Source organism: Botryllus schlosseri, chromosome 3 (assembly GCF_051294905.1).
Source record: "Botryllus schlosseri isolate E-star chromosome 3, Bs_hap1, whole genome shotgun sequence".
Lineage (NCBI taxonomy): Eukaryota > Metazoa > Chordata > Ascidiacea > Stolidobranchia > Styelidae > Botryllus > Botryllus schlosseri.
The window spans coordinates 4,244,450-4,271,788 of NC_137238.1; the positions used below are offsets into that span (position 1 = coordinate 4,244,450).

The 27,339-nt window shown below is 39.7% G+C and overlaps 1 protein-coding gene across 1 annotated transcript; it reads right to left on the reverse strand.

Annotated features, from left to right (window-relative positions):
- Positions 1-262: 262 nt before the first annotated feature.
- LOC145436596 (ficolin-1-like) lies at positions 263-18,215 on the reverse strand. The gene is made up of 5 exons (XM_080313979.1): positions 17,907-18,215; positions 13,272-13,345; positions 9,027-9,123; positions 6,145-6,244; positions 263-842 (listed from the first exon to the last, which is right to left on the reverse strand). Exons 1-5 carry the CDS (start codon positions 18,100-18,102, stop codon positions 554-556), a joined length of 756 nt encoding a protein of 251 aa, XP_080170105.1. The 5' UTR covers positions 18,103-18,215; the 3' UTR covers positions 263-553.
- Positions 18,216-27,339: the final 9,124 nt, after the last annotated feature.

The window sequence follows — 27,339 nt, forward strand, 5'->3', positions numbered from 1 at the left end:
AGTTTGCGATTTAAAAATGAGTTTGCAGGGTAGAATATTTCATCTCAGACCGCCATTCTGTGTGACTCACGAAATTTTAGCGATAATGGAGCAAAACTGTCTCGGATATTTCTTTAATTGAGCAAAATACACATCAGGTTATCGACCATTTTGCAAATTTAGAGGTTTTGCGGGCCCCTTGAAAATGCTTCACTGACGCCCGTTGGGAACCGCTGCTGTAATACTTGTATGATAATATTAATAATCTCACGCAACTCCTATATAACTTCACCGGTTTTGCGATTTATTTTGCCAGCGCTGATAACAGTATATTGATGTCAATATGATGTATGAAATGAGTCTAGCGGTAAATCACAATCGGTCGGTAAATCTCAAGTAAAATCTTATCCAGCAATCTGCGGATTCAAATAACGACACAAAAGTGGCTTCTAAACCAAAAACACATCGGCAAAACAACATATTTCTCCCGGCGATATCTGCTAAGTATTTCACTCCAAATCAATGGTAGCACTGATTAAATCCTAGGTCGATAGGTCGGTTGCTGCCATGCGGTTCAACGTAGCGACATTTGTGTAAAGGTCATGTACCTAATCCTGTTATTAATGGTGTCGTACCAGCTCGGGGTTGCGTCTCTCTCGTTAAGATTACAAATGTTGCATGCTGCGTTCCACCAGCCACCCCCTCTAGTATCGTAGCAACTGGTGGAAGGGAGATGTTTGCCTTGGGTAGAAAACCGTTGATCCGTGCCGTAGAAAGTGTTGGCAAAGCAATCGGTCAGGTTCCCTTTATAGCCGTTTGTCTGGATTTTATAGTTTTCCGCTGCTCCGGCGACCGAGAATGAGCTGAAATATAGACTCTCCTTCTTCAATGTCGAGTATTGACTTTCTGTGTGACAGTTTTGTTACCACTACCACGCTTTGCTACAACGTCAAGTAGTAATAATATCATCATCATTTTTTAATATTATTTATATTTAAATCAGAATAAACTGGTAAGTACATGCACAAATCGGGGGGAAACCTGCTCTTCAAGGATGACCAGTTGACGAAATTGAACTACATCAATGGAATTTTGGATAATGATACTCCTGCCATCCTACGCTTTATATGAAAAGTTGGCAAGTGTTTGCGTTTTGGAGGTAAATGAGATTATATAATTGAAATTGAAGTTAATAATGGCTTTGGTGGACTATTTCTATACATCAATTCAAGTGCAGTTTAATCCCGTGGTGCAGTGAAAGTATTCGTAGGAATACGCACACTTAAACATTGATTGATGAGTAAAACGCCTTTGTTGAAGTTTTGCCCATTGGCTATGATTTGTAACAAGATACTTTGGATTAGCGGTTCTTGACCATGTTTCTTCGAGTACATGAATTCATCTATATTCAGATTGTTTTATTCATATTACGCCAAATCGTGGATATTATTGGTGAAAGGAACACTGTGACAAAAGAGACTGCATTTCCCTGACGCTGATTTCTCGATGATTCCATTGCATTGTGTGTCATATACGGCCGGGAAAATCGATTGCCTGAGTGATTAGGTTCTGAATCGCGGGCTCCGCGTCGAGTCGAGTATTTAAGTGTTACTCGTCATATCGCCATATCAGAAAATTTATATCTCATTGCTCACAAGGGGGCGACTGGGGGTGATAGGGGTGCGAAAATGTTGAAACTTCCAGTGATATATAACAAGCGGTGGTTAAAGTAGTCGAGAAAGCTACAAAAGTAGAAGTAGAAGTAGCGACGAAAATTCCTGCTCAAGTACAAGTAGAAGTGCTTCTTTCGTGAGCAACCTAAAACTTCTTGAAGTAGAAGTAGAATTGACTAACTTTAAATCTACTGAAGTAAGTAACTAGTTTCAAAAACCATCGTAATTCGTTCGCATGGATTGCCAAAAGCTGCGAATTGAGCTATGCGAAAGGGGCAAAGCTTGATTCATATTGATGCATACCAGGAGGTATCCGAATTCCGACAGCATAAGCATTCATCCGCATAATGGGATGAAAATGACAGCATTAATATGGAAATGCGATACTGATCCTCTGTTTAATCGAACAGTCCTTTTTAGAAAATATCATGGTATGGCGCGCGCCCCCATATTATAAGGCCCGTGGTTTAGTCGAAGATCAATATGGAGAAGTTGTATTGGATACGGTGTAAACACTTTGAGCGATTAGTAAACGTTAATTAAAAAAATAGTGAATCGTAAATATGTCATAATGTGTAGCTTTGTTTTCGGAAATTAAAGGCATTACTACACTTGCTTTTATCCTTCAACATGTATGTTTTCCAGGCAAAAGAACTGATACTAATTAGAACTCAAAGTATGGTACTAGGAATCGAAATATAAATACTACTTTTAAAAGCGGAAAATGTATTTCACGTTTTTAGTCCAGAAAGTGTCAAAGGTGGTATGTGAAAACAGCCGTAAAACTGAAAAAAAAAGTCGGAGTCCACTTTTCTTGATTAGGACAAGACATGGACCGCTAGATTACGATATGATAAGTAAATGCTAGATTGTGAAACATCAGTTTCAAATGTCATGATGAGTCATGCATACTGTGATGAAATATTTGAAATGGGCGACAATGCGGTGTGAACGGAACTACGCAAGCCGTTATCTAACTTATATTCTCCGATAATTTCGTGAAATCATATAAGTCACTCTATATCCACTGTGCGCCAGTGTTGGGATGACTCGAGTCATGACTTGACTCGAGTCAGACTCGAGTCACCTTTTTCGTATGACTTGACTTGACTCGAGTCATTTTGCTAAAATGACTTGACTTGACTTGACTCGGCGTATCAGAAATGTGGATTGACTCGTGACTCGGGGCAAAATTCACGAGTCAATTTCAAGTCATCAAGTAATCGGTGTCAATAAAAATCACTGTACCTTACGTATGTACGGATTTTTCGCGCAACGTTGATGTAACCCGTGAGAGCGACCAATCATTCAATGATCGTGCGTTTTACTGAGACTCTATTGTTCTCTCACAAATATTGACCGCAAACGAAGTTATCGAAGCTTACAGCCTATATGTTGTCATAAACTATAGTATAGTATATGTATAGTAACGTAATTTAATGACAAAATGTCTGTAAACTGTAAACTGAGGCTATGCAATAGCTTACGTAGTTTGGCAGTTCTAGGTATATGTGAGCGATACAGCGCCTTACTTGCGTCTATATTTAACTCTATATTCGTTCATCGGTTCAAAATCAATGACCACCCAATCTGTATTTCAGACAGCTAGCAAAATGCAATGACGTAATCATATTCCTCACATCTCCAAAAGGTAATTTCACTTGAATTGTGACTTGACTCGTGACTTGACTTGACTTGACTCGACTTGACTCGAGTCACCTCCAAAAATCGAGTGACTTGACTTGACTGGAGTCAAATTTGAAAATCGATTGACTTGACTTGACTCAAGTCAAAATGTCCAATGACTCGAAATGACTCGTGACTCGAAGGTAGTGACTTGATCCCAACACTGCTGTGCGCGAAGCGCGACGTAAATTCTGGGATTTGCTCAACTTTGATGGAAATTGAATGTTGATACTCCTCGAAATTCCTCAGGCACTCTTCCTGATTGGAGGATTAAACTACTTCTACTTAAAAAAACTGAAAATAGCGAAAAGTAAGTAAGTAGATCAAAAATATTACGAAGTAGAAGTAGAAGTAGCCGGAAATTAGATCTACTTGAGTAAGTACCCAAGCAGCGGAAAACTACTCGAGTACTTCAAAAAAATAGAAGTACTTCGTTACTGACCACCTCTGTATATAACATAGTCAAAATGTACGTGAAGACAGCTTATTCTGCATATGACGCGATAAAAGTGAACTCAACGGAAAGTCGCCGCGGAAACCGGTTTACCGAGCACCTACCACTTCAGAAAAATGCCTTTTATTTAGCAAATTAATCAGTGATCAGTTGGGCGATATTTTCAACCTAAAAACGGAAAAATGTTGATATTTTTTTCCTGAAAAAACTTAATTTGCCAAAATTTTGCCCTCGTGTATGTAAATTAGACGTTTTCGCACGCAGTGTCAGAAATGTACTACTTATCTTCATTTGTGGTTGTAACTGTCTGTCCTTACGAAGTAGTTTGGCCTGAAAAAAACTTTTTGGATTGCAACACAGACAAATTTATACATGAAAATACTTTATCACAACGGAATCTGAACCTATGAAGAATTCCAGTAGTTACATCACGCATTTTGGTTGAAATAATTAATGTTTGTTGTAGTACAACAACGAAAGATACTTCGCTACATTCTCGGGTAGAAAGTGTAAGTCCTTACTAAGTAGCTTGCCAAGATTTGAGAAAGAACGTTCAGCAGCAGCAGTTGCTGGCTGGCAACACCAGAAGTGGTCAGTAACGAAGTACTTAGACTTTTCTGAAGTACTCAAGTAATTTTATGATCTACTTACTTCCTTTTTGCTATTTTCAGTTTGTCAAGTAGAAGTAGCTTAATCCTTCAATCAGAAAGATAGCCTCAGGTATTTCAGGGCTGTTTTCACGGAGTATAAATAATAAATTTTTATAAAATTTGATTGAAGACCAGAAATTTCGTCGCGCTTCGCGCACAGCGGACCAATACGATTTCACGAACGAATTGGTGCATACAATTTAGGTAGCGGGTTGCGTAGTTCTGTTCACACCGCATTGTAGCCCATATGAAATATTTCATCGCAGTAAATATGACTCATCATAGCGTCTGAAACTATCGTTTCGCGATCTAGCATTTATCTATCATATCGTTATCTATAGCAGCCCATGGCGTGTCCTAATCTGGAAAAGTGAACTCTGACTTTTTTTAGCTTTGGACCTGCTTTAGCAGATCCCTGTTAAAACTTTCTGGACAAAAGACCTGATATGTAATTTCCGCTTTTAAAAGCAGTATTTATATTTCCAAGTATATTACTTTGAGTTCTAATTAGTTTCGGTTATTTTGTCAGGAGAACATACATGTTGAAGAATAAAACCAAGTGCAGTAATTCCTCTATTTTCCGAAAATAAAACTACACTCTGTGGCATTTTTGCGATCAGCCATATTTTTTACTAACGTTTACTAATCGCACGAATTATTACCACCGTATACGACACAACTTTTCCGTATTGGTCTTCGACCAATACTACGGGCCTAATCAAATGGGGGGGGGGGGGGTGCCGTACCATGATATTTTTTAAAACGGGGTTTTCGAGTAAACGGAGGATTAGCATCTCATTGCGATATCAATGCTACCATTTTCATTCCGTGATGCGGACGAATGCTTATGCTGTCGAAAATTTATACCTCCTGTGATGCATCAATATGAATTAAGCTCTGCACTGTACCTATCGCATAGCTCAATTTCTAGATTTTGAAATTCCATTTTAACGAATTAGGATCTTTTTCACAACGACTTATTTACTTGAGTAGATTTAAAGTTAGTCAATTCTACTTCTACCTCAAATAGTTTTAAGCAACTTTTAAATAAATACTTTTACTCGTACTTGAGTAGATTTTTTCGTCGCTACTTCTACTTCTACTTGAGTAGCTTTCGTGAATACTTTGACCACCTCTGGTCAACACTGAAGTTGTGCGTACACTGCTGGTGACACACCGTGTTGCTTCATTCTGACAGTGTTATCTACATCATAATGTTTTCATCATGCGCCTCCTATGCCCACGTCATGCGTCAGTTAGGATATTGCGGTACGTTGAGCATAACACCAAGCCAAACTATTTGTTTCATCTGATTCACATTAAGCAGGAAATAGACCGTCTACAACTGTAGGCCTATAAAGTAGGCTACTAGCTGTAAAACGTCAAATGATAAATTCACCGACAGTGCAAACATCTACGATACAAAAGAAATGCAGGTAGAGAGAAGATTATACTTTGTAAACAATTGTGACAATTTTTGAACCTAACGCAACAATTTTGTTAAAATTTCAACTTTTCTGACAGGTGAAAAAATCGCTCTACTCATGATAATATGCGCTATATCGGCTGCATTCCTCATGGGTGTTTTGCAAAATTTATAATGTTAATTCTCTGTTACTCGACAGCTGGGTTATCGTTAGACATAAATGTGTGGCGTTACCTCGTCAACAATACCTCCTATGCAATAGCTTCAGATTTTTACCTGTAAGTCATGACATAATATCCTCCGTTTAATATTTCTTGTACTTCAATTTTCATTTCGTGGGTTCCGATTGATGTTAACAGGTGGATCTTTTCGAGACCTGGCCGAATGTACGATAACGTGAGTGAGTATTACTTACCAAACGGCATTCGTGCTACGATATATTATGAATTGGGCGTAGGCTACCACGTGATGTCGGATCAACTAGCGTTGGAAGTATGGTTATTACTACGGCGATTTTTTTTTCACCAAAAAAAAACGTAAGATTTTGACCTAAAAAATATAATTTTTGACATTTTTTATCTTAAAAAACTAAATTTCGACCAAATTTTGATCTAACGTATATGCAAATTAGGTGTTTCCTCAAAAAATGTTAGAATTGTACTACTTATCCTAATTTCTGGTTTGTCCTTACGAATTAGTTTTTTCTGAAAAAACTTTTTTGACTCAAAAACTGACAAATTTTTACATGACAAAATATTATTTTAACAAAATATGGCCCTATGATGAATTCCAGTACATGACGTACTATGGTGAAAATAATTAAAATTTGTTGTAGTACAACGAAAGATTCATTCCTACATTGTCGGCAGGGATATCTAGATATCTACTTCAGCAGACTCCAAGAAGTGTGCCAGAACGATCGGCAGCGAGAAAACCTTGGCCGAAAAGGTCTATGCCCTTATGCAGATCAAAGACTTCGCTATATATACAAAATACATATAGGTTTAATTGTCCATAGGCGCCTAAATGACTGGCGCCGAATGTTCCTGTTTTTGCAATCTGAACCTCACAAGACAAATACCATCCCGCTGGGAAAAATTTTATGCCAGTGAAGAAATACCAATTTGAAATCGTGTACGTCTCATAGTTTAGAAGCCTACGTTTGGGCGATTCTATATTTTTTGATATAGCAGACTGGAAGTTACGAAATAACATCATGTAACGAAGTCATATCAACGGGTCCGCCCGCCCGAAGATGTTTAATAATTATTTACGGGCCCTCCCGTTTTCAAGACACTTCACTCAGCTCTACCGGTAAATCTAATTACGTGAGTAGAGAGGACAATAAATTGATAGCATATGCAATCGCCGATCTGATTGACCGATTTTATCATGAATTATCGAAAATTTTCGCCCTTCGCGCTGGCTCACAATACAGTACGGATGATTTCGTGACAAACGCGAACAACGTGATGGAGATGTCGTTTCATCACCCTATGGGAGCCCAAGACCCACGTTTTAGGGGGGCCTGACGAGGTGCTGTTTTGTTCCTACCAACGAGTATACGCCCGAAGATGTTTAATTATTATTGAGTTTTCCTACCTTTTGAAACACACCTCACTCAGCTCTACTGACAAATCTGATTACGTGAGCAGAGAGAAGATAAAAATTGATGACAATATATATGCAATTACCGATTCAGTCATGAATTCTAGAAATTTCCCGCTTAGGTGACAAAAGCTGATTCACTACACAAACTCCCAACGCATAACATAAATAGCGGTAATCAGGGCATAGCCGGAGCGGGGGGTTCGGTCTATAACCCTATGGGGGGGCCCACGACCAAGGTTTTTTTGAGGGGGAGGCTGGCGAAGTGCTGTTACGGCCCTGTTCGCAAGATATTATGAACTGATGTTTCGCTTGAGTTGTATTCGAGCGAACAGACGTTCAGACTTGAACGTGTTCAATGTTGGTGCATACGGCCCTAAATGTGACAAAAAATGCTCTTTTGATCAGGAATACTTCTGCGTAGTACCATGGAAGTGAGATCGTAGCATTTTACATCCGCACAAGACAGAAAGCACAATGAATAGATATGAGGATGTCGAAACAAGCATTCGTAGTCTTTCAATATCACATCCCGCTGGTATAGTGGTAGTCACAGAAGAGCGCAATAGTTAAGCGTCCGGCTTCCTGATTGGTAGGGTACCATCTCCGGTCCAGTCAGAAAAAAATAGCATTAACTACGGGAAATCAGTTTATAATTAGGTATAGAATTAACCCCACTTCGCTTCTACGGGTTGGTGGTAGCCAAATTTGTTATGTATCATTTTTCTGGCATCCTCACAATTTCATGGTGTAGTTAGTAAAATTTAAAAAGAAATAATATTGTTTCGCAATAAATCAATATTTTTACTGTTATTACACCGGTTTTACATGCTTGAATTGAGATAAATTTGATGTAAAGTGGTCTTGTAGGCAACGTAGCAACTTTATCAACTAGCCAGTAAAATTTGAAAAATGGTATTTGTGAACAATCGTAATGAACAGCAAAGTAAGAGTAAGACCAAAGGCTCAGATGAACGCGCGATTATTTGAAAATTTTTCAGCACCCCAGACTCGTACCGCGATTCTCCATTGCGTTTAGCAGTTTCATTATCTAACTTTGAAAATTCCCGATGCTAACCGTAGTAGTAAATCTTAGCCCGGAAAATTATACTAGCGTACCTAGGTTACAGTAGCAGTGACATAGTGGTTGTACCTTGACATACTTAACAGCAATTTCACTTGTTAACGTGATTCATATCTATTTTAACTCCGCTGTCTGCTTGACTAAATCCGAACTGTAAATCGTATTTATCGTGACCTCTGAAGTAGACGTATTCTAAAAAACGATAGCCATTCTGGTAAGTATTGCAAGCAGGTAAACCGTATCGTAATGCATGGGTACTTGAACACTGACCACCTTTGAGCTGGAGTTCAATTAAAAATGTCGAGAAATTGATAGCAGATACGGAAATAAACAACCGCTGATTGCGAAAGATTATAAAAATTAAACCTAAAGATATTTTGTTTTATAAGGTCGGTTTGAGATCAGCCAACAGCTCGCACATAGCCACACCATATCGCGCTTATAGTACCGAGCTAATAGCGATTACCCAGCCAAAACTCATCTTCGGGATCCCCGAATCCGCCGACGTAAGCGTTCCAAGTCCGATGAAAGTCCTCACCCCCTCCATTTCGCCTTTGAAACACCTGAAGGTGCGAAGGGTGAGACAGTAACCGCAGTAAATGGTTTTGAAAATGTGGAAAGGAACATGTCCTAAACAGCTACGAATGGTATAATGAGCGAGCAGTTAAATTTGGTGAATTATCACTGTAAGCGAACAGATTTACACCGTGCCGTAGGGTGTATTTTGAGTCAAAGCACCATTTTGGTACTAAATTAGCTAATAACATGCCAGCTGGATTGTAGGCAATACACATTTACATACGATGACGTACGAGCGGTGGCGTGGCCACGTTAGAGTGCGAATTTTTTCCGTGAATTTTCGTAAATCAACACAAAGTAGAGTATTTTGGGCTAGATCAGGACAACTTGAAATTTTTCTTCGCGCTTGGCACAATATAGCGTTCCTGAATTTCATAATCGTTTGAAAAAATTGCATAATTTCCAGAATAGAGTTCAACTGTATTGGCAATTACTAGAGAACTGTACATCCATAGTTTCCTTGACACAGGTTGGAATGCATACTAGGGATCGTGTGAATGTGAGGTTCACGTTCGCGTTCTGTGTGTGAACCTCGGAAATTTAGAGGTTCCCGTTCACAAACGAACCTTGGTAAGTTCTGCACTGTAAACCTTTTTCATATATTACAATTTTCACTTCATTAAAACATCTTTGGTTCAAATATATTGCATTTCAACGGCGCGCCACTCTATGTATGGCACTGGCAGCATTAAAAAAACACTAATCGAGCATGTACCTTGACAATCTCAAAAAATATACTTGCTTTGTTACAAAAGTTTGCTCGAAATATCCAGCCTTCCGTTTGTGAATATTTAGCGACTCTCTGCTGTGAGCCTGACCCGCAATCATAGTCATACAACATCAAGAGCGAAAAAACCTACATGTAGGTAGTCAGCGAATGATGCTTATTCAGCCAACCAATGAAATTGATATCGTTGTCTGATGTAAAAAATCTAGTATGCGTACGGGGTCAATCTTGATTTCTTATGTTCATTGTATCATAAAAACCAAATCCATACGATTGGGGTGTTGGCTACTGCTTTATAACTTGTTAAAGGTATAATATCCGTCGCAAGTACAGAAACCCGTTTTATACTTTTCTTAATATCAACGTAGCAATACTCAGACACCGAACACATTGTCCGGTCTGTCATTGACCGTTAAGGCGTAAGCCTATATTTCCTTGCGAATTCTCGTCGAAATTGTTGGCAAAGCGACGGAAGATAATGATTTCATCGGATTAATATATCATTTGATTGTCCCAGTTGACACATTTTGGCGACGTTTGGCATTATGTAGTCTGAGTCGTCTCTAGGTATCGTGTACATCAGGGGTGGGCAACTTCTCCAGTGGGTGGGCCAGATATAGGAAAATGAAGTATTTGGCGGGCCGGATTCCTAAATCGATACAATAATCGTGTATTTATCCACCTATGCAAGTTTTACGAATGCCTATACAACAGTGGTTCTCAAAATTTTTAGGACACGCCCCCCTTTATGATAGTGAAAAATTTTGCGCCCCCGTAATCGTCATATCACAAAATGCAACCAGAATGCTAGTAATCTCAACGGATAGTTTGATGGCATGGAAGGTTATGACTAGAGCCATTTTTATATGACTTTAAACAATCAATAATATGACTTTATTTTTTGGAATATATGACTTTATATGACTTTAGGGGAAAATCATGTATTTTTACATGCAAAAAACGTCACGACTTACTGATGCATAGAAATAAATATGAATGAATTAAATGACTTTAAATGGCCCTAGTTATGAGTGTTGATGAGAGAATATGAAATATGAAATCCGGAATATACACAGAACGATAACTGTGAATTGGCGATATATGGCGCCAAGCATGAAAAGTTTTCTCAGTTGATCGCAGCTTCACGCCTCCCTCAGATGATTTTACGCCTCTCAGGTTGAGAACCGCAGCTATACAATATTGTATACACCTGTAAAATCGTATATAATGAGAATTTTAAGTTGACAGCATATAGAGGCTAAAAACATTTTTTAATGAATTTATTAACGTAATATACTTCAATAGCTGTTGAAGTCAAAGAGATCAATGGTAGAGGTAGATCAAATTTGTCGACAAGATCTTTGAACTCTGGTTTCATGTCGGACGTAGAAATCCTCAGTAAAGATTGCAAGTGAGCATTAGTTAAATTAAAACACAGCTTTGTCTTTTGGTTTTCATGGTCGAAAATGTTTGCTCGCAAATGTATGTGGACCCGAACAGAACAAGAGGTTTCATGGCCACTTTTTTCGGCTGTCAGCCTCATTATCGTGTAAGACCGGAAACTCTCTGCGGGCCGCTTAAAATCCCTTCGCAGGCCGTATGTTGCCCGCCCCTGGTATACATTGATATAGGCCAGGGGTGGGCAAACTTTTGAGCTCGCGGGCCGCATTCAGTATCTGAATTCACTCGCGGGCCGCACTATATAAAATGTGGATTATAAACCAAAACGTGATATGGATATTGGATTATATAGTGAGAACATGGAGACAATATGTATGCTTATTTAAAACTAGCCAAATATTGCTTCGATGATATCATACATGCGTTAGAGACATATAGTGGCGAGATTTCATAGGCTGGCGGACCTCAATAATCAATTTGTCAAAACCATAGAGTTGAAAGTCGGTTGGCCCGATTCTTAGGACACGATTGAAATATAAATCTGTGAGCAGCGATCTGCTCATAGATTTACGATTTCCACTTTTGGCTCAGTTCCAGGACACACAATGCTGACAGCATCATAACACCATGTTAGCTTCAAACACGCTTCTACTATGTGTAGATAAAATATAAATACCCCCATTCTACGCATACAGACAATGAATCTACCTAAGACACGCGCGAATCGTTTTTTATAAGCATATCACTGAAATAATTGAAAATAAAGTGGCCAATCTGAAATCCAACTGGTGATCCAAATTATGTCAATCTCGTTGCAGCTATCCCGCTGTGATATTAAGTATTTACCTTGGATCAGTGGTTCTCAAACTTTTCAAGACACACCCCGCCCCCTTATCATGGTCAAAGATTTCGCGCCCCCCCTTATCGTTATATCACAAAACGCAAACAGGATGCTAGCAAACCTAACGGACTGTGGATGAGAGATTTTAAAATATGTAATTCAGACTAAATACATAGTATTAACAATGAATTGTCCGAAAATCGCGCCATGCGCGAAAAATTTTTTCAGTTAACCTCAGCTTCCCGCCCCTCTTCAGATGCTTTCACGCCCCGAAGAAGGGCGCGCCCACCAGTTTGAAAACCACTGTCTTAGAATTATCATGGTGAAATATACTAAGAAAAAGTTAATCATAAGTCCATGCACTAATTCGAATTTTAGTACGCATTTTATCAAATTTTTTAAAAAAAGTTTCTTTAGACTCTCGCGGGCCGCACAGAACGGCGTGACGGGCCGCATGCGGCCCGCGGGCCGTAGTTTGCCCACCCCTGATATAGGCTATCACTTCATTGAAATGTAGGGTTGGAATTAGCAATATGACGTCATGACGTGACGTCATGAGGTTCACGTTCGTGTTCACACAGAACCTTTCAAAAAGGTTCGCGTTCACACGAACCTAAACCTTTCAGATGCTCACACCATCCATAATGCATACCCTGTGGGGGTCTAAGACCAGCGTTGCCGTGGTAGGCGCTGACAAAGTAGTATCGGTTACAGGAAAATGATTCAACCATCACGTTGTCTTATGATTTTCGAAGTAAATTTATAGTATCGTTGGAGATGCAGTCAGGGGAAGCTCTGGGGCCGGATTTCTGTGCAGAAAACAGTAGCAGTCGGTGCGTTTGAGATTTCGGAGGTGGGAGTTTCTTTGGGAACAGCAAATCAATAAACAACCGGGTTAGGCATATCACTTTTTGTGATAAGTAGTCCCAGAGCAAAATAGGGTGGAATGGAAAAAATTCGCAGATGGTTGTTAGGAATGAATTTGAAGTCAGCAAAAAGAAAACCAAAGTGCTTATTATTTTCGGTGTATATATGAAAGGGTTGGACGAAAAGTGAATCGGAGTTATTCGAATCTGCAACGTGTGTTGATCGCGATGCTCCCAGCCAAGTATAATATCGAAACATAGAACAGTGCGATATTTCGTTATTGTAATTAAACATACCGTCCACTCGGGCTCGATTGATGCAGTGGGAGTGGTGTCGGTAGTCACACAATTCAGTTGACATGCCGCTAAAGCTGAAATAGAGAACGTCATTATAACGATATACGTCGATATCAAATATCTAAACATTGCCGTTAGAACGTGAATTTTTTAAAATTCCACCGACGGTAGCGATACTCAGATATAACACCCATACAAGGAGTCCTATGGTGAAATCTATATTCGATGTCTATATAGGTAATTCCGAATTGCATAGAGTTATATTCAACAATATATTTTCAATATTTAATGATGTTTCTAATAAAGGACATCAAATATTGAAAATATATTGTTGAATATAGCTCTATGCAATTCGAAATTACCTGTATAGACATCGAATATAGATTTCACCATAGGACTCCTTGTATGGGTGTTATATCTGAGTAATCGGTTCTTGCCCATATTTTGGTATATCGCTCATTCTAGTCCGTGACGCACCTGGCCTTACAGGCGAAAAGCGTCACTCATCTTTTCATCAATAATAATAATAATAATAATAATAACCATAACAGAATTGAATGCCGAAGATCACTATAAATATCTAGGGATCTGTGAAAGCGACAACATTAAACATGCTGCAATGAAATCAAGTCTAAAAAAAGAATACATCAGCAGGCTCAAGTCAATTCTCAAAACTGAACTCAATTCCAAAAACAAAATCAATGCCATAAACAGTCTTGCAGTGCCTGTCTTGAGATATAGCTTTGGTGTGGTGAACTGGCGCAAAGATGAAATTAAAAAATTGGACACAAAGACGAGAAAACTGATGACAATGCACCACATGCATCACCCAAAATCTGATACACAAAGACTGTACATCCCCAGAAAAAAAGGTGGTCGAGGACTACAAGAAATTGAACAAACCTTCAAAACAGAAATCATCGGCTTGTCACAGTACATCAACAACAGCGATAACATTTACTGCAAACTCATTGCACAGGAAGACAAACAGCGCAAAACAAAATCTCTGAGCTATCGTCACGACAAGTACGCCAGAGAAGTCAACTTGGAAACAGCTAACCTGTACACTGCAGAAAACACTGTTGCTAAACCCACAACAATAGCAAAAGCAGCACGAGTCCGATACAAAAATGCAACGCTGAAAATGAGAGAAACGATATGGGAGTCGATGCCTCTTCATGGACAGCACAAGAAGTTAACTTCACAGCCCCATGTAGACGAGCTTTCATGGACCTGGCTATCCAGCTCTGGCCTGAAACCGGCAAGCGAAGGATTCATTTTCGCAGCACAAGACCAATCGCTTCCTACAAAATACTATCGCAAAAGAATTCTGAAGCAAAACACGGACGGCAAATGCAGAATGTGCCACAACCAAAATAAAACTGTAGCACATCTCATGTCCGGCTGTGGTGCACTTGCAGCTACCGAATACACATGGAGACACAATAGGATTGGTCAATACATTCATCTTGAATTATGCAAACATTTTAACATCACCACTTCGACAAAAAATTGGTACGATTACAGCCCAGCACCAGTGACAGAAAACGAACAAGTAAAAATTCTGTGGGATGTACCAGTTATAACTGACCGCGAAATCAGGAGCAACCGCCCGGATATAATCGTCAAACTAAAAAAGAAAAGAGAATGCTTATTCATTGAACTGGCTGTCCCAGCTGATCACAACCTACTGCAAAAAGAATCAGAAAAATACTCCAAATACGCAGACCTCAAAATGGAATGTGAGAAAATGTGGCGATGCAAAATAAACATTGTACCGATAGTCATTGGTGCTACAGGGGTCGTGAGCAAAAAACTCATGAGACATATCCAACAAATTCCGGGTAACGTTCGATTCGACATGATCCAAAAGATCACATTATTGGGCACTGTGCACATTCTTCGGAAGGCCTTGAATGCACCACTGGACTAAAATTACGCTTGTGAATCACAGCATAATTTCTGTAATTTCGATTCTTCATCTTCAATCATCTCTACCTCTGCTCTGTAACCCTTGCCAATTCTTCATCTGCTGCAATTCTGTAATCTGACTTCTCCGTGTATTGCATAGGAATAACAATTTGGATGTATTACTGAAATTTTAAAAATTTACTCCAATCTCGCCATTTTCCTTTGGGGGCAGGTTGCTCCCCGGATTATGTGTGTATCTACCAGTTTTACTGTGAATAAAGAATATAATAATAATAAAGGACATCACACGACTGCGGTCGGTGAACTTAGCAATGAAATAGAAACGGTCTGCTTCTGTTATATTGAATCACCATCTGCATGATTCCAATTGCATGTTTACCGCATGACTAAATATACGATCACAACATCGGATCACGGACAATACACGTCGTATTGGCTAGATCAGGGGTTCTCAACCCGCGGCCCGCAGACGGTTATTTTGCGGCCCACGACATCTTTCATTATAAACGCAATTCTAGTGGCACGATATTGTTACATATTATTTTATCTACTTAGCACTCTTATCGCACCGTCTCTGTCTCGTTTGATTACTGATTCCAGGGATATCTAGAAGTTCTAGAAATCCCTGACTGATTCTTTGATGTGTTCTGGTTTCTTGATATATGCTCGAGTGTAGATTGTTATTGTTTTGAATCGGTATTCGGCTGGACTCTGGTTCACGAGAATTCCGTTGTGTAGTACACTTTTAAAGACTGTTTCACTCACCGTGAACGGTTTGAACAGATACAAGAACAAGGAAGGGGAAATTAAACGGCGGGAACTGGGTTTGAAGGTCTGCGTTGAACAATGAATTTGCTGTCTCAAATATAAATGGAAAACCGATGTGACATATTTGTCGAAGATCAGTTGTCGTAACGAAGTGTAGAAGCTCAAAATTATACCACGACACTTTCTTCTGAAGTTATACGTATCGCCTGATGTTAGAAAAACATTGCTAGCAAGCCCACTAATCGATATTTCGAAGCATCGTTAAAATTGTCGACGATGTTACAGACGCATGTCTCAAAATTACTTGGAATATCGCTAAATCCATGAAATTTGCCATAGAAGGTGTCATTTCAATAAAACGTAAACATACTGTGCGAATATTCGCTGCTTCCAGAACATAACAGCAAGGACAAAATCACCTGACAAATGTTGAAGCTACAGTTGTCTGATTGAACCGTGACGAGAAGAGTAACAGAACAGCAATGTCAGTCGGTCTTTCATCGCATGTTCTGAAATACGTTGCCGCGTAGACCACTTTCGCCTAACATCGGACGAATCCACTGACTCCACTGAGTGGAAATGCTGGCAGGGCAAACGCGGATAGGGCCGAGCGAAAAACATCAACTTAACAAAGCTGACTCCTATCTGTACAACTACTGGTGCAGGGCTCCAGCCATGGAAGGAAAAGAGTAGGGTTGATTGATTTGTTCATAAATTACCCGAACGCCAGACTTCTTCTCATATCACTAAGAGCTCAAAGTGATAATGGTCTTTGTAACGAAAAAGTTACCGGAATTTTATACTTGCTTGCTCACGTATTGAAACAGGGAGTTAGGTTCTCTGGTGGGAGGGTTTAAAGGTGGATGTACCGACTTGGCAACTAATGCAATGCACGCTCAATGACGGGTTATAGTTGCGCCGCTGGAAGATACATATTCTCACAAAAACAAAACAACTGAAAACTTACGAACACTGCTTTAGAATGCATAAAAATGTACTCAACGCCCGTATACGACTGGTAAATAGGCTACAGTAGCCTAAATTTAATAGTAGCCCACAAATACATGGAAATAATGTTCTGCGGCCCGCAACGTATTTTGCTGTTAAAATGCGGCCCGTTATACAAGGGAAGTTGAGAACCCCTGGGCTAGATATTAGTACGGGGCGGATCGACAAATTCTCTGGAGAACTCCAATTCCGCTTCTTCAATTCTATGGTCCTACTTCGTTCCGCCGCCTAGCCCTGATTCCTGAAATGACCGGGATCCAATCCGAAAAAAAACCTACGATAATAATCACTTACGAGTCACCTTTATACCCAGTAAAGTTCATAAACTTGCAGTAGATCATACATGACAGGTTGAGGTTATATTTTGATTTTTGCAACAAGAGAAACGTGACAAATAAAGGTTACAAGTTTGTATTGAAAACAGGCTATTGGTGGCTATACTGGCGTGTGGTTGGTAGGTACAATAGTCATATTCATTAATAGCGGTTCTGACAGTATCAAAAAGTACGAATCTGGTTCCCATCCAACTCCGACCTTATCAAGAAAATATTAAGACGGCTCCGTTTCCATTCCCGCCAAAAATGTAAACAACGCACCGGATATTCAGTCCGGCTCCTGTCGATGTCACGTTGTACCATACTAATTGGCATACTTCACTTTTTCCTAATGGGCTGTAAGTTGCCTAATCACTATCTTCCAAATCATTTACTGCCGTAGGGGATATCCTGAATAGTGAATTTGCAATAGAGCAATATGTTAAACCAGCCAAGAGAAGATCATCAGGCGAATGAAACGAGTGTTATATGTTGACGGCAAATCTTTTTACCATATTTTCTCGCGGCACACCAATCTTTCCAATGTGTCGCGGTACCCCGGTTAAGAAGTGTAGGGGAACACTTTCAGCAGACTCTGGATATATCGACTTACCGGTCTTGATTTCCACCTGCACAATACTCCGTATAGTCTCTTTTAACGCCGCCGACCCATTGTGAACCACTGATTGAACGTAGCCATCAAGCGCTCCCATAAAGTGCAATTCTGCGCACGTTGCATTCCGACTGTCACATTGTTGTGCGGTGACATATGAAGCACATACGACAGTTATAATGACATAAAATGTCATCGTAACTATCTATATCTCAATACTTTCGGCTTTTCCTGAATGAATATTTAGTGAAGTCACATTCTTCCGGTCAAAAGTGTCAAAATACTGTTAAAACGAAAGCAGCGTATTTCGCTGATTCTACAATGGAGTTGGGTGCAAATCAGAGGAAAAACGTGCACGAGTACCAGCTTTCGGAGATAATTCGCACGACAGGTGAGACGCTGCCCAAGGTGGCCTACCATGACCGCATATCACAGGCCAGTAATGCATATATAGGAACGCATTTCTGATTTGCAAACTGCTCAGTGCTCACTTGACGAACATCTTCCATGATTTGAATCTAAATGTTGAAGATTACACATTTATATTATTCGTCAGCAATTGGAGTAGGTTTAGATTTAATCTTGTTGAAGTGTAGGCTACGTTTATTGTATATTGCGACATATTGACGTGTTGTTGAAATATTTAAGTGCGTATTTGAGATCCGATCGAATCGATAACAGCAATTTGCATGTCGCTGATATTTTAAGAGGAACATTTTCTATGAACATGAACATTAATTCCCTGGTTCAGATGTCATTCGTAGGAGCTCAGTGGAAGTAATAATTTCAATCATGTTCCCATTTCCATGATTACATCATAATCGGTCGTTATATCGACATATTTCAGAAATGACACCATTTTATTCTGCAGATTCCCGGATACTTACTGTTCGCCTGAATTGTATTTCGTGTTTGAATTGCTGTTGCAATATTTAAGACCAGATATGAAAGTTATTCGAGTTACTTGACTGGAAATTGTTCTTCACTGATATTTTCATCGTAAACTTACTACGAACATTAAGTCTCTGACTTGATATTATGTAATGGGGGGAGGGGGGTTGGTATGCGGCACAATGATCTAATCCCCGCATCCACGATATCAGTTTGTGTGATCGGGGAATTTCGTTCCAATATGGTGGGGAATAAATATAACTGTGCTAGCGAAACAATTCTGGGCCAGCTTCACACAATTCTTTACGTGATTTCGGTGAATTGGATAATACAGAGAAGTGGAGAAAAAATTTTTATTATGCAAGCTTCGCGTATGTTTGTACGAATTTAAATTGCTTTGTCAGTACATCCATTTCAACATTCTTCAGTGCCTTTTCAAGAAATGCGTACACCACTCGCGAGAGTACCCAGCTAGTTCTTTCACACCGGGATAATAACGTGAACGACGGAGTTTATTGTCAACTGTTATCATTTGGTTACTCAATCATCAACTCAATTCTTGGACGGTAGCATAACGTCCAGCTACAATTGATTGGGATTTGAGCGTGTAATTGGCAATATCACCTCCACAGAAGTTCATTTCTCGCTGTGCAATCCAGGATTTCAAGCCATGCGATGTCGGATACAGCGAATTCGCGAGTATTGCTTACCGCCACCACAGCCACTTTGTTTTGTAAGCAGGCAAACCGGGCCTACGTATCGAACTCGACTGATAAGATTGTTACGATGTAGAACTATAAATCAGAGGCTCTTCAACCTTTTTCGCCGTGGTACACCATTGTATCGTTTACTCTAAACTCGTACACCGCTGTCCACATATTACACCGAGTCAGTAGTAAGTCTAATCCAAGAGTTTCAACCGTTTTGCTATACAGGTACGCAATGCGGTTACATGTACCGCATACGATCGCATCCAAGCGTAGAGCTCTCCTGGCCCATCTGGACGATAAATATTAAACTCTGACGATAAATACTAAACTCTGACGTTCGCTGCGTCGGAGTCGCATTTTTTGTGGCATTTTAATCCTTTTCAGATAAAAAGAGAACAGATTCTCAAAAATTAGGACATTTATTTCAATTTATTGAAAAAAGAGGACAAATCCTTCTAATGGTAAACCTAATGGATGAGCCCGTACCCAACAGACATCGGCAGCATCTTCTTTAGGACAACTATTAAAACAGGTTGGGGAGGGGTGCGCCAGGCTACGAAAATCTATGACAGGGTGCGCTCGAAGAAAAAAGGTGGAGAACCATTGACATACATGATTCGAATAAAGTCATCGACTTGATTCTTTTTTCATTTTATCAGTATAGTGCGGAGCCTTAACTTTCAAAAATACGTGTTATTCTCGCGGCCCTGTACTGGTCTAACCAGTCAGGATCCTTGGTTCGCCACTCACCGATGACTAGGCATTTTCAAACGTTTGGCGCGAAATGCTAACTCGTTTTCGAAAATCTTCCTGCAAGCTCATTTATGATTTATCACTAATATACAGAATAATGAGCCTTTGCATCGCGGCATTTTGTAAATTTTGGTAACTGCACGCAACTCGCATTTTTAACAGCATATTTTAGTACGAAATTCGAAACTTTCTTCATGAGGATACTCTCTGTGCTCACGTCTTTTTGAGTCGACAAATTGTTAAGAATTTCTTTCAAGTGTTTTTTCTTCTACTTTGCTAATCCCGAAAAATGTCGGGTTTGAGGAGGTGTAACCACGGACAAATTTCGATCCCAGGATTGAAAATTTGATCACGAAATGCCAACCCTAATCGATACCAAAGATGAGACCGCATATCAGTTCTCCAAATTGAACTGTTACATACCATGTTGTTCGTTAATTAATATGAAGTTTGGAAGCCCCGAGTTTGACAATGCTGATTCTATCAGCACTAAATCTACCTCGCCGACAGAACGCTTTCTTAGAAGTTGAGGATTCAGCTTGCCTTTATATATACATAGTTCTCTTGTTTTTATCTGTATTACCTAGTTATGAAATTGTTGCTAAGACGGTGGTATTACTCAGAGGTATGAAAGCAATCTCGACGGCAGCCAATATCGCGTGTTTGTGACCGTACATGGTTCGAATGTTCGCTAAAAAATCGTTGTTACTGCGTAACAACGTCGGGACATCGCTGAGTTCACGGAAAGAACAACCACGGATTAATTTCGTAATAATAACATATTACTTCACTCAGTCGATGCCAAGTGTGTTGTTGTGAATCTGGAGTTGACCGCAGGCGAGTGTCACGCATAGAAATCACAGCAGCGCAGAGTGATTAAGCGAATACACTTTTTCTTTGAACCTAGATAATGATTTCAAATCAACATCTTTTATAACGGATGGTAATTTGGCGCACAGTTTACCACGAGCTAAAATTTGTGCGGACGAACCAGCACGCATTTTATTTTCAACACCATCATCTTTTTGTACCATATTTATACGCCATCAATGGCAGGCGGGAGGACTTGATGGCATAACTATTACATACGTTCAGCGGAGGGTAAAATAATCAGCGTTTCAACCAAGCCCTGAACTACTGCTATCTCCGGCTAAGCAAATTTGCGTTATCACCATGGGCAGATGCATTGTGGGTACAGTGCCAAAGTGATTTAGTACAGGGGCTTATGGAAAAGCGGTCAGTGTTAAAATATATTGATTAGTATTGGGTCTGTAGTATTTTATACGAATAGAGCTTTTAATGGGTAATTATTCTAACATTCAGGATTTGTTTCAACCCAATATCTTGTGTGCGTATATTGTTATTCTGTGTATAGTTCGACATGTCGAAGATAGTCCGTTCATGTTGTCTTGATGTCTTTGCCGTGTAATGGATGCAGTAAAAGGCGGAAAAAGATTCGCAGAGTCTAGTGTAAGAATAAGCAACAGCAACGGCAGTAGTAATGAAGAGTTGATAGTAGAACGTTGATATCCCAGAAACTATAGTGAGCGTTGATATTACAAATTTTAGGCTCCCAACAAACGGCAAGCAAGAGCTGTTGGCTGTAGCAACAGTTCCTGATGGGAAACGCCATTGTACAGCACCAACATCTGAAGCAGTTCTACGTGACCGCTGTACTGTGCAGGTGCCTCTCCTCCAAATAATTATTCAACGGTTCCATCAGCAACGCCGTTGAGTGGAAAAGATTAAAAAGACAGCGCATACAGCCAGAATAAGGCATGCCATATGGAAATAAAGATTAAAGATGAGGTCATCGCTTGTCTTGAACAGAATAATTTGATGGACGATTTGTCTGATGAGTTCATGTGAGAAAATTCAGTGGTTTACCGTACCAAGTAACCTGCTGCACCGCCTAAAGCTATACAAACTGGTGGAAGTGGAATCACATCTGGAAGACCTTCGATAATTTGCAATGACGCTAGATGCCTTCCCCTTATGCCGTCATTGGTGGGAACGCCCCTACCCACGACGACAACCTTACCACGACGACGACGGCTTCAAAAAACTCAAAATCAACCCCACCTGAACTAATAACTCCCTTTGGTAACAAAAAAAATCTACTCGCGTACCACCTGGAAGACCTTCCCGTACCACTAGTGGTACGTGTACCACAGGTTGGGAACCACTGCGCTAAAGCGTCTTTAAAAGAATCAATGGGTACTCATTTACCTTGTTGGGATCCAGTACAATGTACATTGCTGTAACCTTTACCGCTCTTCCAGTGATCACTAGGCAATCCTACAATTATTTATTTTGTCCCTCTCATTCAATCATATAAATATATCCTTTCATCAGTTATGCAGAAATTGACGTGAGGCTCAGCTGTGACCTATGTACCGTATAATATATGCTACTCCATATAGGTGCACAAGTGCACATGGCTGACATATCCATACTTGCAAATTTGTTGCACTGCAAGAAAATTTTACTTACAATAATATAGCTGGGATATATTCAAATATTCTGGTTCAATAGACAAAATGATCACAGGAATGGCATTCATATGAGTGCAGTAGTGCGGTTGCCATCTTACACAATGATGAATCTTTTTCCTGTAGACGAGGTTCATAGCCACGTCAGAGCTGGCGGTTTTAGCATGCACAATTGCACATAACACCATTGTAGTGGTAAGATTTCGAATCTAGGCCAGGGTGATTCAGAGGCACTCTTTGGCAATGTCCTCATAAGGAGATGGTCACACATGCTTTTGCTTGCTGTAGATACAGTACCTGAAAGATAACAACTGAACTTTCTTCCAACACATAATGGTACCTGAAACTGAAAGTAGAAATCACATTTTCAATGTCATGGCACTTGCCTTACCTAGTTGTTGTGGAAAAACTAGAAGGCTCTTAATGCCCATAGGAGTTTCTGAGCATAACTTATGTTCATTTACGTCGATACGTGTGAAGCAATCTACCTCTGGAATATATTTACAAATGAATACATACGGTGACACATATAGACATCTTTATCCAGCCACAAACTATCGAAATCGATACCTCCATGGCAAAGAATAATCAAAATAGACACATTACCTAACCACTTTCGCCTTGATTAACGGCTTATCGAGTAGGCTAGCTATCAACTTGGCACAAATTTGGAGGACAATTATTCAGACAAATATCGCTAGTAGCGCACTCCAGGGTTTATATAGCTCAGTGGTTGCAACTCAAGTATATACGCGATTTCCACGTAACTAGGCAAATCATATTACAAACCCCTCCGTGGATTGGTCAAGAAGCTGATGTACACTTATCATTGACAAAATCATTTGGCAGAAATTCCCTTACAGAAATTGTTAAGGTGGTATTGCGGGATCACATTTTCTCGAACAACAGTGATCATACACTGTATATACGGATGGTTCGAAGACATTGTCAGGATGTGGATATGCAGTATACATTCTTCAGTTGAATGAAAAATTGTCTGCGTCGCTTCCAAAATGTTTTTCAATATTTTATGTAGAGTTACATGCCATCAAAGATGCATTATCATGAATTCAAAGGAACAGGCATTATCATGAATTCAAAGGAACAGGCAGAGTAAAATTGCTATATTAAGTGACTGTTTGAGTGCCCTAACCGCCATCGCCAATCATGGATCGGTCAATGACTACGTTGGGAACAATATATTAAAATACATTGCAGAAATTAAAATTAGCAATACGTCAATCACGTTCATTTGAATACATGGGCATGCTGGTATTCGTGGCAACGAAATGGCCGATCAATTAGCCAAAGAAGCTGCTTCAAGAAGGGATGAAGGGAACAATCAATTAATAACTCTGCCTGATCACTGTCCGTCTTAAACCACCATTGTAGATGTAAATGGGATAAGATAGGGTTACCTAATATTTGGTAATCGCGAAATGAGGGCAATTTCACCAAATCAGGAAAGTTAGTTGATCAAAACTGAAATCAGCATATATCGCTAGCTTTGCTGGAAAATTTGGGGGGTTCACTAAAAAAAGGTCTTCACTTTCGTTCGACTCCCGATTTACACAATTTTTACTTAAAATTAGTGGTGTTGACTAAAAAAAAGGTCGTCGCTATCAATCGAACCAGGAATTTCCTATTTAACGTAATTAATGCCCATTTTTACTCGAATCTATCCATCATCTCAGCTGTAAAAGCTGTAAAGAAGGACGAAATGCCAAAATGGACATTTAGACGTCCTCGGAGGACATTTTCACAAACCAGAAAAAGGAGGACAAATCCTCCTAAAGAAGGACGTATGGTAACCCTAGATAGGATTTACCAAAGCAATGAGACCGGAAGAGCGTACAAGAATCTGCGACCGTCAATTACCGACGACATAGCTGATATTGGAACACGGCGAAGAGACGCAATTCTACTGATATTAAGAAGCGGCCACGGCAGACTGAATCAACAATTGCATACGATCCGTTGTTCTGAGGCTCTACTAGGTCAGCAATGCAATGCAGAAAAATGTGTAGAGCAATTTTTGTTAGATTGTGTGAGATATCAACATGAAAGGAGACAACTACTTCATGCCGCACGAGTGAACCGAATAAATTTGGAATTGAATGACGTTATAACGGATCCGAAGATATTGAATAATGTTGTAGAGTTCGTGATATCTTCAAGACGATTTATATAGTGTAGATAATACATGTATATTCATTATTTGTACAACGAAATGTGTTTGGATATTGTATCTTGTCGGCTAGTTCCGTATATTGAATGTGCATGTTGGTATGCCAATAATAATGAGCGATGCTGTATATATTTTGATAATGAAAATTCTTTGTAACAACCGGTATAGAAGTGGCGCACAAAACCTGTGCTGTGATAAGCGCCTCTATCACGATTTTACTACTACTAATAATAATAATGTGAATAAAAAAATAATAATAATACCTCAAGTATAACTAAAAGTAGCAATTTACAAAATCTGCGAAAAGTGCTTTAAGTTGAGATATAAAATAAAAGGTTCGAAACATACTCAGAAAGACCGAGTAGCTTTAAAAGTAGATTTTTGGTGTGGTCAGGGCCGTAACAGCACTTCGTCAGGCCCCCCAAAACTTTGGTCTTGGGCCCCCCATAGGGTTATAGGCCTAACTTCTGGGGGGCTTCGCCCCCCAGACTCCCCTCTGTCGATACACTGTTTACCGCGATTCATCATATTCATTGGGAGTTTGTTTTAGTGAATCAGCTTTTGTCGCCTAAGCGCACGAAGGGCGGAAAATTTATAAAATTCATGATTAAATCGGTCAGTATGATCGGGAATTGCATATATACTGCTATCAATTTTTATCTTCTCTCTGCTCACGTAATCAGATTTAGCGGTAGAGCTGAGTGAGGTGTGTTTGAAAAGGTAGGACGACTCAATAATAATTAAACATCTTCGGGTGTATACCCGTTGGCAGGAACGAAACAGTACCTCGTCAGGCCCCCAAAACGTGGGTCTTGGGCTCCCTCAGGGTGTAAAACGACCCCCCATCAAGTTGTTCGCGTTTGTCACGAAATCATCTGTACTGTATTGTGAAGCAGCGCGAAACGCGAAAATTTTCGATAATTTATGATAAAATCGGTCAATCAGATCGGCGATTGCATATATATTATGCTATCAATTGATTGTCCTCTCTACTCACGTAATTAGATTTACCGGTAGAGCTGAGTGAAGTGTCTTGAAAACGGGAGGGCCCGTAAATAATAATTAAACATCGTCGGGCGGGCGGACCCGTTGATATGACTTCGTTACATGATGTTATTTCGTAACAGTCTGCTATATCAAAAGATATAGAACCGCCCAAACGTAGGTTTCTAATTTAAGAGACGCACACGATTTCAAATTGGTATTTCTTCACTGGCATAAAATTTTTCCCAGCGGGATGGCATTTGTCTTGTGCGGTTCAGATTGCAAAGACAGGAACATTCGGCGCCAGTCATTTAAACCTATATGTATTTTATATATATAACGATGTCTTCGGTCAGCATACGGGCATAGACCTTTTTGGCCAAGGTTTTCTTGCTGCCGATCGTTCTGGCACACTTCTTGGAGTCGCATGTTATATGGCCTAAAACTTGATTGTATGTCTTGGTGGGTCGTGGCGCGGTGATGACCCAATACCCAATAATAAAGATAAATGGCTACTTGAATTCGCGCCCAGCGCGAAAAAATTTTGAAAAAGTAGCATAAATTTTCAAAAAATACTCTATGATTTATGATAATTCACGAAATACTTTTGGGCCCCCTTCGAGCTCGTGCCCCCCCCAATTGGGGGGTTTGGGGTGCGGCAGTTACGGTGCTGGGTGTGGTCACACAATTTTAGCAGTTAGTCGGGGGTGGTGACTTTCTAAATTGTAAGATTTATCTTTTCGACTAAAGTAAAATGACGAATGACGCTAAAATAAGTAGGCCTACAATCTCCGATATTTTTTTCAAACACCGTGCTACAGGGGCTATTTCACGCGGTTTTCGTATCAAATTCACTCGAAAAAATTGTTGAAATGATGATTCTGAAAACATAACTGCTTACGCACAGTACATGCAAGCAAAATCTACTTAAGTACTCCGATACCATACGATTGCTTTATACTGACCACCGTTGACTGCACAATACACATGTATATGGAGCCTTCGCATATTGCCAAAAATAAATTTAAATGTTTATGAATGCGGAATTCATTGGAATCGTGTATTTATTCCGCAGATCTATTGCTTTTAAGTCAGGTAATAGTAGGCCAGCTCGTAAGCAAAACAGAAAGCTGTTGGTGACAAAGGAAAGATAGAGCGAGTGACCATTATGACGATTTGTATTGATATTAATATTCCCAATCACAGATTCAGGCCAATTTTGAATTGCGAATTGCCGATTGTTGTGAGTTGAGAGGGAATCCTAGGTTGCATTATTGTATTTTCTAAATCCACAGTCCAGGCGAGAGTTTGAGTGATTTATTCACTTAGCCCAATCCTTTCGAATTTCTCCTATAATTTCATTTAATTGCAATCTTGTAGTTGTTTTGATCCCATGAACTTCATGCGGTGTTTTG